This window comes from Diabrotica undecimpunctata, chromosome 10 (genome assembly GCF_040954645.1).
Source record: "Diabrotica undecimpunctata isolate CICGRU chromosome 10, icDiaUnde3, whole genome shotgun sequence".
NCBI classification, from domain to species: domain Eukaryota; kingdom Metazoa; phylum Arthropoda; class Insecta; order Coleoptera; family Chrysomelidae; genus Diabrotica; species Diabrotica undecimpunctata.
In genome coordinates, this window is record NC_092812.1 from 62,184,310 (window position 1) to 62,199,314 (window position 15,005).

Consider the following 15,005-nt stretch of genomic DNA (forward strand, 5'->3'; position numbering starts at 1 on the left):
AAACTGTTAAAACTTATAAATAACACTAAAAAAAATGAATTGTAGAAGATATACGTTTAATTTCAATTCTGATCGAAATAGTGTTACTTATACTGCTGGTTTTTCTTTTAAACGCTAGAGTAATTCAAATTCTTTCCTTCGTATTTCGCTTTGTTTTAATCTAAATGGCTTTTAACATAGCTCATTTTAAAGGTTTTTTCTAGCCCTTTAAAATGTGTTGTATGAGTTTTTATCAAAAAAAAATCCATTTTCCGATATTTGATGTTAAATGCATCGAGTATAGTATCCCAAAAACAAAAAGTCATCTTCAAACAATTATAAATCGCTTAGTATTGTACTTATTAAACTTATTAAAAAAACAATCTCTTTGTTTTTTTATAAGCTTTATTTTTGTTCATTATAGATTTTTCAATAAAACGCTTTGTTTTTGAGTTATTCGTACAACATCATTGGAAAACATGTTTTTTGTTTGCGAAAAGTTTACTTTTTCAAGTGCGTATAACTCAAAAAGTATTGATTTAGCGAAAAAAATTTATATGACATTTTTTATTTAAAATTTAATTCTCTATCAATTTCCGGGGTTATTTTGAGTGTAAAAAGTTCAACCCCCTAGATGGGGTGCCAACCACCCCAGGGGTAGAAGCACACATCGGCACCATATAACTTATGTTTTTTGAGTAATTTACTACCCACTGTAAAAATTTCAGATAAATCGGTGCAGTTATAAAAAATTTAAAGGGAAAATGCCACAGTAACTGGACTATATGTAATCCTAAGTTTTGATCGTAGCTATTATTTTGTATTAATTTTAACATACTTAGTTGATCAGTAGTGATTCTTTATAGCTGAAGTCTATAACTTTATAGCTGAAGTCAACACAAATATTAAAAAAAAAGTTTTCTATGACCAATACAAGTGAAGTTAGCTTAATTTATTTAAAAATCACAGCTGCTGTGTTTATAACAATTAAGAATTAAAATTGGTGTCATTAGATAGTTAAAGGCCTATATTATATGACGATATTATATTCTATTTTTAAAACACTGCTATTTATATTAAAAAAACATGAGTAAAATTGACTATTGGGTCAAATTTAATGTAGCGCAGCTCAAATTAAAGCTTTTTTATGTACTTTAATTCCATATACTGCCCATGTTACCCTAAAATATTGATTTGGTACAATAAAACTAATAAAAAAACACCGTTTTTGCATATTAAAAGTGGCATAAAAAAATTACAACCAACAGTTTGGAGTTGCAAACACTTGGAGGTTACTCCAGGCATTGCCTTTTATAACGCTCTGCTGTTATCAAAAATTCACTAATTAATACACTTTTTTTTCTACATCTTGTAGTATATGTATCATGTTTCCTACTCTGCATAACTTTTGTATTTATTACTAAATTTTTATTTAAATTTTATTCTCAGCATGTTTCTTAATTTAGTTTTTTTTTGTTTCAGAGTGTAATGGAAAGATTTCCTGCTAGCTCAATACAAGAACCGAGCGCCTTTATGAGTCAAGACCCAATGGACATGTATAACAATATACTAGTGTTTATCGTAACAAATTCAAACCAATCACACCCAACAGAAATGCACATATTTCAGGTAAATCTTTGAATAATTCATCAAGTGAATATTCTCCTACTTATGAATAAAGCATTACTGATATTATGTAAGAAATGAGAACATCGTTAGGTATTTATAACAATCCTGGAAGAGTGTGTGCAGTGAATTGTATAGAGATTTTGAGGTGCGAATAGTATATTAGTATAATATAATACGAGTATAATAGTAATGTATAGTACGGAATTCGAATCTAGGTGGACCTTCTCCCATCTGTTTACTGAATGAGACATTTTTTAATCAAATTTCATACATGAATAAATACGTCGTGAATGTATTGTCTATCAAAATATGTTCATAGTTGAAGAGTGGAAGTTTCAAATGAGCTAAGTGCCAAAAACATTTTGAGGTATTTAGTAAAAACGTTAAGAAAACTCAAGGATTAATTTTGTTTGTTTATTTATACAAAAATCTGTATATAACAAAACGGAAAATTTAATCTAAAAGTATAATAATTTTATAAAGAAACGAAAGGAAGAAATTTTTTTTTAATAGGAAGGTCATAAGTAGCTACTTTTCTTCTGTAATGGGACGGAATCATTATTTTGCATGTTAGTATTTTCAGTAGGGTATTCTTGTGTAGTTTCAACTACTTCTAGTGAATTTTTTTGTAGAATTGTTGGTGCTGAGGATTATTGAGGTATGGTATCATTGATTGGAGGCTCTTCTTCTTGTTCTCTGATACTTGTTTTCAGGTTCCATTACCACTAATTTAATTTTTTTCAAATCATTCAGCGTCTTGTTCTTTTATAAAATGTTAGTTTTACGCCATGATTCAAATACTAAAAATGAATGGCTGGTTTTGATGTTTATATATATATATATATATATATATATATATATATATATATATATATATATATATATATATATATATATATATGTAGTAGTGGTGACTGGGATAAGAGCCGTAACGCTGTTGCAATGGATATTATAATCATTCGTGCAACATTGCGAGTGAACTTTGACTACCTCGCGGTCATTCTGAAACGAATGAGTGACAATATCGTAATGTCGAAGAAAATAACAAATTAGTTCTCCACTTTACACGAATTTTATTGTGAACCAACTGGTTTTATATTCACCGATAAATATAAACATTTCTGAATTCCTATATCCATATTTAGTGCAACAGGTACCTAGACAAAAACAACAAAGTCTCATTTGATGCAATAAAAACAAGAACTTGTTAATCTAAATATAATTACTGTTTGCTAATAAACAAAACATCTAGTTCTACCTATTCCTAGTTGATTTTAATAAAAAATAATAACACAATAACTAGTATTACAGCAGTCCAAAATGTCGAAGAAAATAACAAACTATGGTATAATTTCACTATTTGAGAGAGTGAGTCATCGTTTAAAGGCCCAGAAATGCGGAAAGCTGTTTGGAAATCCAGTGACGTACACTTACTTTTATTTTAACGTTAATTATATTTTATTTTTTAAATATTAATGTTCGAAATAGGCCACAATATATTTATTTACAAGTTTTTACTGACGTTTCGATCTCTATATCCAAAGACCGCTTTCAAAGATATAAATGATAGTTATCTTTATTTTATTTGTTTATTATTATATATTTTTATAATCTTATATTGTTTATTTTTTTTTCTATCTTTAAAAACGGAATAGAGATCGAAACGTCAATGTATTAAACATATAAATAGGTATATTGTGGCTTATGTCCAACCTTCTCCCTAAAAATACAGAATGCCACAAACAAGCAGCTATAGAAAAATAAATATATCTGTCATTTGAATGTTTGAAAACGGTCTCTTTATAGCGATCGAAACGTCCGTAAATTAAACATTTGAATAAATATATTGTGGCTTATTCCCAACATCATTTCTAAAAATACAGAATGACAAGCGAAAAGCCATAGAAAATAAATAGTACTATCATTTGTATAATTGAAAACGGTCTCTGGATATAGAGATTGAAACGTCAATAAATAAACATATGAATAAATATTTTGTGGCCCATTCCCTACATTCCCCTAAAAATACAGAATGCCACAAACAAAAAGCTATAAAAAAGAAGTAATTTTGCAGAAAGTTTATTGATACCAACCGGCTGTCGCGGAAGTTACGCTAAAACGTCTTTTGACGTGACCCATCCTTAAAGAGTTACACAATGAAATTTTTTTAAAACAAATTTTAAGACAGTTTCCACACCACCCCAGAGGTATGTCTTGTGGCGCGATACTTTTTTTAAATGGGTGTTCGCCAAGAGCCATATTGTCTTATTAAATAAAATGAACAAAACACTTAAACAGTATAAAACAAAACAAAATAAAATCCTATAAAACAAAATAAAATTCTATAAAAACAAAATAAAAATAATGTTTGATGTGTTTAAACACAAACACTATACACACTTACTATGTTCTTCTCGTTTTTTTTTGTTTTTGGTTTTTTTATGCTGATGTTCTTATTAAACTATTAAAAAATATTATTCGCTGTCTAAATCTGAAGATGCAGTGCTGCTATCGCTGTCATTATCTTCACCACCTGGTGTAATTATAATTGGCTCTAGTAAAACTTTTATATAAGTGTCAAGTTCCCACATACGATGTTCTTCTTTTATTATGTGGCCTATACATTTAGCCCATTTCTCTGGAGTTACATGGAGGATTGCTTGAATCAAAAGTTAATGATAAGGTGGTAGACGCAGAACTTTGACACCATAATCTTTTGCAGTTTCATCTACAGCATATTTAAGATATTCAATTTTCCTTAACCGTGCAATGTCAAGGAGCTAAATTTTGAGCATTGATTCTTCGTATGCAATCCCCTTTTCTGTAAGCCATTGTTGAATCCTCCCTTTCAATTTCTTTAATAATCACCTGTTTTTTTCGACTCAAATTGAAGAAAACCATCATCAAGAAACCCTGTATCACTTCCTATATGGGTGACGATTAAACGCCGTCCCTTTCCTGATGGAGCTTTTAATCCTGTATATCAGCCTTCTATAAATGCTTCGCGTTTACTTTTGACATTTAAATCTTGCCAAACTTTTTCAACTGTATGACCTTTTCCAACCTTGGTTAATCCAGGTTTCATCCAAATAACATATTTTGCGTCCAGTGCTGCGAATTTTGCGTATTTCTTCTAAATATTTTCTTCTCCGCACAATAATTTTATTTTTTTCTAATAGTATACTTTTTCTGTTGAGTTTTACATATCGAAAGTTCATTTCACGCATGGTCCTGGTTAAGACTCTACGAGATATCTTGGGTAAGGAGTCATCGTTTTCGAGCTCTTGAGAAATATTTTTCAGTGTTGGAATTTCACTCCGAAAATAAAATGAATGAATTTTTCGACGTATAATATTCCTTGTCTCGTCATCCAAAACAATGCTTTTCCTACCTCTAGTTTTACCTTTTTCTTGCTTTTTATTTTCCGATGTATTTTTAAGTACACGATAAATACAGCTAACGGATACTTTTGTTAAACTGCTACAAATGTCGACCGCTTGGCTAACATTTAATTCCATGTTTCTGCCGACAATTCCTTCATAAACGTTTCGTATTATTACCTTCTCTTCGGACGTTAACATTTTCCGTCTCTTTTGCGGCATTTCATTTTTGGAATCAACATCAGAATTTTGCAGTCTTCTCTTGGAACAACTCGGTTTTTCGTCCAACTCCAATAAAACTCAAACCAAATAATCACAGAATATAACTAAAAATTTACTATAAAACGACAAACTATAACACTCGTATTATCAATAACACGTTTTATCAATAACACAAACTTATCGCATAAAATACCCTACCCTCAGAAACGCCAATGTAAATAACCTATTGTTGATGGGCACTCGCTCGACAAAAACTAGTCTTACGGCTTTCTGTGGATCTGAATTGAAACGGAATTCCGTCGCTAATTCCAAAGTTGCCAAACGATTGAAAAATATTGTTTTAAAATATCGATTTTTATTTTATAAATTTAAATATGTAACGAAACGGAACATATAAATAAAATTTATTTCAATACAATTTTGTGCTTAATTTTTACTATTGAAAAAATCAGGTTTTTTTGTATTTTTATGACGGTAATAATCGCTGCATGGAAGAATACAGGTTTTGTATGACCATAATTACTACTTGTGAACAAGAATTGGCTACATTGTACGACAACTTCTGGTCAAGTCTACTATAGAGAAGCACAAATAAATATACTACTTTATATATTCTGTAATTTCTTATGAGGAAACGCAAATTGCAATCGAGAAAACAGGCAGTTTTCGAGGGCCGCTGTGTACATTTAAATTTGAGGATATTCCGCGTTTAAACTATGATATCACTCTTCTAAATTGAGGGTTTCTACTTTAGTTCTCCACTTCACACCAATTTTATTGTGAACCAACTCGTTTTGTACTCGCGTGTACAACCCTGTAAAATTCATATGCATCTTTATTATTTAAAAGTCTGTGATGTTTTCTCTTAGTTTACATTAGTCCAAACCATTCTTTTATCACTAGAATTTTGTTTATCTTAGTTGATTATCAAATTCAAGTTTCGTCAAGTACTTACAATGTCATCGATCAAACCTAAATTAGCATTTTACTGATTGTTTTTGAAAAGTATCCATAAAAGCATTTATTTCTTCTGTAAATTCATGTCAGATAAAAATTTACAACAAAAAATTTAAAATTGTTTAACAGGCGCCACCTAATATTTTTATATAGTTTTTCGCATTTTTATTACCTTTCTTCAAGCCTTGAGGCACACCTTAGTAATTTTTAAAATCATCTCTAAATATAACAAAAGTATTTTTATCTATGTGTAGACTTAAGGGAATTACTATTAATCCTTTTTTTTATTTTTTAATTACCACTTAGAGGACGTCATTAGGCTTACACGAGTGCGATAACAAATTAAGTATCGAACAAATATTTGATATATCGGAAATGTTCAACATCGGTTTTTTCTCAATATATCGCTAAAATAAGACATTTTTCTACCTTAAAGTCCTTAATAACTTTTAGTAGTACAGTAGACTCGCGATTATCCGAGGTAATTGGGACCGTCACTACCTCGGATACCGAAAAAACTCGGTTAACACTGAGATTGGTTATACTGATGTGTACCTACGTAAATTAATTTTTAATGTGTTTATTTTAATAACTAAAAACTAATATAAAAGTAGTATAAAAGATAAAAAAGTTACCTTATAAATGTTACTGTTTAAAAAGTCTTTGATTGATTTTTGTTTCAACTTCATTCTTCTTTTTGAGGCGGCGATGTTGCGCCAACGTTGAAAATGGAGGACGTCTAATGGTGTCGATTTTCTTGGTGTTCGATGTATGCGAGAGCTACTTCAAGGGACTTCAATCCATCGGAATGAGAAATCTTTTGAGTTATCTCATCTGTATCTCTTCTTCTTCAAGGGTGACGTTTAGAACTAGATTGGCAATTGCATCATCTGTCAGTTCCATTTCTTCATCTAGATTCATCCAATCGATGATGTCTTGGTTTCCGATTGTTTGTTCTACTTATAATTGATTGGCTAGGTTGGCTATAGAATCAACTTCACAGTCATCAGTTTCATTTTGAACGTCTTGTGTTTTGTTGTCTATCTTAAATAATTTTTTTTACGACTTCTAAATAGACATCTTTAAGCGTGATCTTCTTCAATGCCTCAATTACAGTCAGTCCTATCCAGCTTAGTTAGCAGTACCTGAAGAAGCTTCCGCCGATAATTCCTGTTCATTGCTTCTATAACGCCTTGGTCTAGGGGTTGGATGAGACACGTCACATTGGGTGGAAGGAACACAGCTCGTATGTTACCACTAATCAATTTACTCGCATCTGGGTGGGATCGTGCGTAGTCTAACAACAACAAAGCTTTCCCGGGCAGAGTTTTGTTTATTAGGTAGGCATCAATGACGGGCACGAAGTCATTAAAAAACCAGTCCTTAAAAGTGTTACAGTCCATCCATGCATTGTGTTGGTTGCTATAGATTGTAGGTAAGCAATTTATTTGGACATTGTTGAATGGCCTTGGATTTCTGGATTATCCAGTTAAAGGAAGTTTTAATTTTAATGAACCAGAAGCATTGTTGCAAATCATGATTGTGACTCTCTTTGCTTTTTTTGTAACCTGTTGCAGTTCCTTCATTTTTAGCAGCTAGTGTTTTGGATGGAAGCATTTTAAAGTTAAGGCCTGTCTCATCACAGTTAAATATTTGGTCTGAAGTTAGTCCATCTTTAAGGATAATGTCTTGTAATTTTAAATAAAATGTTCCAATTTCAGTTGAGTCAGCAGAAAGCTGACTTGTTGAGCTGATTTGTTTGTATATGCTGCTGCCCTTCCGAGGGATGGTTACCTATACAAAAGTATACACTGTACGCTATTGCTATTGCTGCGTTCTTTGCGTGGACAGTTTAAAGTGTGGTCATTACTTGTGTTGTTTTCTGCACATACGATGACCTCTATATAATATATAAGGCCATCAAAAAGGAGGGATACTCTCTATGTTCAATCTAGAACGTGCTGGTTGCTCCCTTTCGCCTTGGTTTTATAAGATAATAGTCAAAGAAATAAGTAAGAAGAGTAGTATAAAGTAGTATAGAGCAGTAGTATAAACTATATTTAAAGCAAATGACATAAAATGGAAGATTATATATACATTTCATTCTAATAAATCCTTACTAACTACAGATTAAAATACGCGTGAGAAAGATACAAAAACCAGTACTTATTCATAATCGGAAATATTTACCAAAGGCGAATAAATTAACGTAAAACAGATGTACGGAAAATAAATATGATAAATGATAAATGTTTATATACACGTAAAATGCTGTTTTAGAAAGTTTAGAAAGTTCAAATTTCAACACAAAATGAAATCGGTAGTTCAGCACAATATCAATTTGCAAGAAAATGTATATACCAGTAAACTATAGTCGATATAGCAGCAATGTAATTTTGGCAACAAATAGTATAGGTTGTATGTACGTTACCCCAATAGAAATTGGTAGCACCAGCTACCGAAAACAACGTCTTTTTAGACATACAGCAACCACAAAACTTGTTTGTCAAATGGAAAACCAATTCGAAAAAAAAAACAGTTTTTCGCATTTTTGAAGATGGGAATTTTACGGGTTTTGGGGGATTTTCTTCATTTTATAGACTTCAAAAGAGATCAAATCAAGGTTTTTTTATTGGTCATATATATTTTAAACTAAATGAGGTCGTTAGAACATTCAAAAATTAAGCGAAACACCTTTAAACCAAAAAACCATGACCTGCAGCCACCACCAAACAAAAGGTTTTGTAAAAGCCTCAACCATACGGGTGAATTTTTTGAAATTTTTAAATTGATTTCAACCTACAGAAAAAAAATATAATAAAAACGAAAACATGACGTTTTTTGTGAAGAAGTAAGGGGGTGGTGGGCTCACCACCCCACTATTTTCTTATTTTTTAATCATATAAAATACAATTTAATCATGTAAACCTCACCAAAACCCTTAAAAACCGTGAAAACATGTTTAAAGCAATTTTTGAATAACCTAAAAGCGTTATTTAATTTAAAATAAATAAAACTTATAAAAAAACCTTGATTTAATCTGTTTTAAAGTCCATAAAATGGAGGAAATCCCCCAAAACCCCTAAAAAACAGTTTTTCGGATTTTTGAAGATGGCTCACCATACCGAAAAATCTGAAAAAATCAGAGATATAACTTTGGATCAAATACACAAAATAAAAAAAATGGACCTGCAGCCACCTTCAAAAATGACGTTTATATAGACAAGTGACGTCAAAAATGACGTTTTTGGTCGAAGGGGGTAAGGAGAGAAGTTGGCAGGCTAAAATTGCACTGTGGCTTATTTTTTAATTACATAAAACGTAAAAAAAATTTAAAAAATGATTTCTGGAAGTGAGGGCATTTTTCTTATCTTAACCCTTTATTAACATTTATATATAGATCGAGACTGAAATGCTGATTAATGTTGATTTATGGATATAGATATCTGCTTCTAAACATATTGTTCATTTTAGCAATTAGGCCTTTTCACTCGTCTGTTCTGTAAAATAATGTTTTTCATTTTATGCTGTTTACAATTTTTAAACCTCATGGTTTATATTTTTGGTTCCAGTTATAGCAGCTTCTACCTTCTAAGTGTAGGCGACTATTTTCTATGTAGAACCACGACACTCAAATTTTCTGCCATAATCGTATATGATGTTTTTTCATCATCAAAATATTTTTATTTAGCTGATCCCGTTTAATTTATCAATAAATTCTGCTATTTTTGTCTATGCTGACGTTCAAGTGCCCTGATGTTAGGTGTGGTCGTAGCTTTGTTATTGTAACACTTTTTTAAAAAATATAGAAATATAATAATAAATGCACATTCAACGTAGTATTTGATAAGATAACAATGATTTATTTTCTATCGTTGATGGATGATCTCACAGATCTTTCAGATTAGAGTACAATATAAGTTTTAATAATCAATTGTTACATGCTGTTTATTTCAGTGTGAAGAGCAATATAAATTGATACCATTCGTGTATTGTTTTTCGTATTCTTTTTTGCGGTAAGTTTTAGCTACTTTTGAATATCAATATCATTAAATACAGCATTTCCATTTTTATTAATGTCTTAGTGGAAGTCTTACTTGAGGTTATTTTGGGCAGGATGTTAATCAATACTAAGGTATCCATATTAAACATGCGGTGATGAAATAATCATATTAAAAACTGTTTCAAATCATAATTCAACATGAAAATATAGCAGAAGAATTTTTTTTATTGAAATTTACGTGTGTCCACAACTAATGGTTATTGACATGAGCATGGGCACTAAAAACAATGTTTACATTATTTGTTCAAATTTTACAAGTGTTGGCACTGTTATATACAGGGTGGTCCTTAAGTAATTGTACAAAAAGAAACAGTAGATTCTAAACTTTAAAATATTACGATTTACGCCAAATTGCTTTAATAAAATGTTGATATTAAGAAAGATACAGGGTGTTAAAGTGGAAAATTAAAATTTTATTTTTCGCTATAACTTTCATGTTTGTAAACATTTATGTATAAAAATTTACAATTGGGTACTTTTAAATATGAGAAATTATAATTTGATGCACACTTTGATGTAACTGATAGAGGGCGCCACATACGCCACATATGTGGCATACATTTGCACTTAACTTTTTTGCTCCTTAAGTTACCTATATTTGGGATAAAAAATATTAAAGATACATTATTTTAACAAAAAAAAGGTATACCTGTTAATAACTTCAAAACTTAACAGTTTTCGAGATAATCGCATTTTACAAATCAGCTGCATAATTCTGATTTAAAGCAATTACTCCAGGCAACGAAGGAAAAATAGACAAAAACATTAATACTTCTGAATTTTGGTATAAAATATCTTAAACTAAAGTTAATAGTTAACGAAATATTAAATAAAATAAATATATCAGCAGGATAATTAATAATAGGATTTGACAAAATAACAGAATAATATAATTTTACATCAAACATTTTACGTTTTATGTTAAATTAAAGTCATAATCAAAACATTTTGTTTACAAACCAAATTAAGAAATAGTTAAACTAAATAACATAACTTTTTGTCAAAGTAAGTGTTTGATATGTCCACCATTTTATTTAATTCATTTGTCGATATATTCCATAAAAGATCCTCTCATATTAAATAGCATCATTCGTTCTAAAGAAACTGCTGCACTATTTATTTCTTCCCATAGTTGGTTGCGAATATTTATGGGATTCTTATAGACACGTTGTTTTAATACGCTCCATATACCCAAATCAAGCGGATTAAATTCTGGGTTACTTGGTGGCTATAATGTATAATGTATGAATATATTCTTTTGGATACATATCCAAATCTTATGGTATATTATGGAAGTACATCTTTTTTGTCGCAGAGGTTAAATAATGTATTAAACTGTGATGTATCTCGTCCATTGGTTTTGGTTACTTAAATCCACAAGGAATAACCTATCGATGACATTACTTATTTATATGATATGTTACAGCTTACGAGTAATTATAATTACATCTCGAACAAATGGACTATTATTATTTACTAACGAACTAATATAATGCTAAACTAAATTGCCCGTGTGTTTACTATATTTATAATAAAAATATCGGTTATTAGGAAAACGATGATGTTTTTGTAAAAATGCTGAGTCTTTATGGCTAGATTTGTAGCAAAAGTATTATGAAACAAGACACATATGTGTTGTTACATACCTGTGCTCTAGTTTCTATTATTTGTCCTAATAAAAATGGGTAAACAATTTACGTAATGAATAATAAACATTTTTTTCGGATTTTTTCTGAATTAAATAATTATATCAATATCTCACCACATTGCCAAGGAATATGACTACCACGACCAATCCAACGTTCAGAAAAGTTGTATTTAAGTATGTTCTAACTGCCTTTTCTTTAGAATGTTGTGGTGTACCATTTTGCATAAACAACATATTTTGGGTTTTCAGCATTTTACAATAGAGAAAAACTAATACAACGCTAGTATAGAAACTTAAGAAGGGATAGAAAAGGGAAATTGTAAACATGATGATGGCCAACGTCTGAATACGGACACGGCACCTAAAGAAGAAAATGTATAACAAAGCATTTTGTGATGTTACATTATCATCTTTAAGTTGTTTTAATAAGAATAAACTATGAATTACGCTTATCTAGAGGTATTCAGTGCTTTACCGCACAAATCAAAATAAGAATTATTATGCAGCTGGCAAAACGGTTGAATTTTGAGGTTACTAACAAGTATACCTTTTCTTTGTAAAAATAATGCATCTTTAATATTTTTTAACACAAATAGAGCTATCTTAAAGAACAAAAAAATTAAGCGCAAATTTATGCCACACATGTGGCATATGTGGCGTCCTCTATCAGTTACATTAAAATATGTATAAAATTATAGTTTATCCTATCTAAAAGCATCCAATTGTAAATTTTTGTCCAAAAATATTTACAAACGTAAAACTTATAGTGAAAAATAAAATTTTTAATTTCCACTTTAACACCCTGTATCTTTCTTAATATCTATATTTTATTAAAGCAAGTTGGCTTAAATCGTAATATTTTTAAGTGCAGAATATACGGTTTCTGTTTGTACAATTACTTAAAGACCACCCTGTATACAAAATTTTAAACATTTTATATCAAATTATGTAGGTTAGTGTCTTTCAAAAAATCAGTTGAGTTCATTAATCCAGGTAAATTAAAAATGTTACTAAGGGTACCATTAATATTATGCTGATGTCGGATGGTACTGCATTCAAGCAGGATGTGCTGCATGAAAAGTGTGTTGATATAGCTATCATAAACTGGCGGATTTCCAGTAACCATACGTGAGTCGAGTGTGACCTATTATTGTTCTAATTCTTGTTTTGTCCCATCGTTTCTGTACAGAGATATAAGGAAATCGTATTCTTGGTTGTATTTGGTGTAATTTGGATGTGCTTCTATTCCATTGATCTTGACAATTTTCCAATACCGATTGGTTGAAGATATATTTTAGGCCTTGATATAATTGTGTTCTTTTGACTGAAAAATTGGGACAATTAACTTTTTTTGCTGCTTGATGCGCTTTTTTATTAAAAAGTTGCGAAGTTAATAGCTGGTGACAGTGATTGTGTATCTAATTAACAAATGGGTATTGTGAGCTTATGGTTCTTAGCGACTGAATCGATGAATCGGTGCATAAGGCTATGTATTTTCTGCATTTAGGTGTGACTTCTAGAGCTTTATGAATTCCATATATTTCTACTGTGTGTATACTAGATTGCTAAAAGACGAAATGACCCTATGTTTTGATCTATTGTAGCAACTGCGCAGCTTGTACTACGTTCATCCTTGCTGATATCCATGTAGCAGATTGTGTCAAACTTTTCGATATCTATCATTTGATGGAATTCTTATCGTAAGTGGAAAGGTATGAGTTTTCTTTGTGTCGTAGATACATAGATGTGTTAAGAGTGGAGCTTTCTGGTCCAAGTCGGGGTATGATGGATATAAATAGGGGTTTAAAAAATCTATATTGTCCATTAACTGGTGTAATTTACGGTCAAATGGAGATACCGATCTAGATTTATCTATGGCCAGTAATTGTGTGTGTATTGCCACAAGATTGGCAGCTGGGTTTAAGGGGTTAACAAAAACCTTTGCAAAGTAATTCAAAATGAGTCTTTCTCTACTATTGATCAGGGGAGATTCAAAGGCTTTGATATGAAGACTTTCTGATGGGCTAGGTCTAAAGGCACAGTGGACGAAAATGCTGATCCCGAACATTAGAGATTGGGTGGACTGTGACCACAGGCGACTGGATTATTTCCTGACGCAGGTGTTTACAGGACACGGGTGTTTTAGGCCCTACCTCTCTAGGTTAGGAAAGGCTGACATAGATAAATGTCTATACTGTGGACACTCGGACACTGTGACACATACGATGTTAGAGTGCAACAGATGGATAGTAGAAGGGAACAGAATGGAAAGAGAGACAGGTGTGAATTTTGTTACAGTGAGAGAAACGATTGAGAGAATGATTGAAAATAAAGCAGGTTGGACTAGTGTACACAAGTATATCCGTGCAGTGATCAAGAAAAAGAAGAGGAAGAAATACAGCTGGAACAATGGCAAAGGTAAGAAGGAAAGATGCTGGAAGTTAGAAAAGTGATTCAGACTGTATGAGTTACACTGCGCGAGTCAGGAGGAAATGCCCGTCTGGGAGTGATGCCGTACTAGGAGCGATGAGGGCCTTCTACGCGCTACCTAGAACGAGACAGGGAGCCTCCTTGCTGACAGTCTGTGGATGAATGAAGGTAGTGCTTCGGAAGTGATGTCGGCCTTACTGCGTCCATTTCACTTCCGGATCGCTGCATGACAGAGGAGGGTCTGGTTTAGCAGGTAAGCGTTCGACGTAGACTCGGCTACGATAGGGCATTTTAAAGTACCTCGGGAACTATCGCCGGGAGTACGAAGAACGAATCCTGCACTAAGGTCAGTCAGGCGACATCCTGAACTGAAATGTCTTTGGAAGATTCCAGACCCCTCCTCTATAAAGAAAAAAAAGGTCCAAAGGCATTAAAACAAATTCAGAGAGATGTGTTTTGGATGACGTAAAGAGAGTTTAGGAGAGCGTTGCAGACGGACTTGTAGAGGATGCTACCATAATCTAGTTTGGATCTGATTAGAGCTCGGTAAATTCTAAGTAATACTTCCTCTTCAACTTTTCAGTGATCGTGAGCAAGGGTCTTAATTATGTTAATTATTTGTAAATAATTATCCTAATTTCTTGTATATGGTTTCTCTATGACAGTATCTATCCAATTTTATACTTATATATTCCTG

General features: G+C 31.6%; 1 protein-coding gene across 1 annotated transcript in view; it reads left to right on the forward strand.

Annotated features, from left to right (window-relative positions):
• The window catches only part of LOC140452071 (epidermal growth factor receptor kinase substrate 8-like), a 109,661-nt gene that overhangs the window by 65,808 nt on the left and 28,848 nt on the right, over positions 1-15,005 (forward strand). The window contains exon 3 of the mRNA XM_072546119.1: positions 1,462-1,608. Coding sequence (XP_072402220.1) covers positions 1,462-1,608 — 147 coding nt within the window. The remainder of the gene's footprint in view (positions 1-1,461; positions 1,609-15,005) is intronic.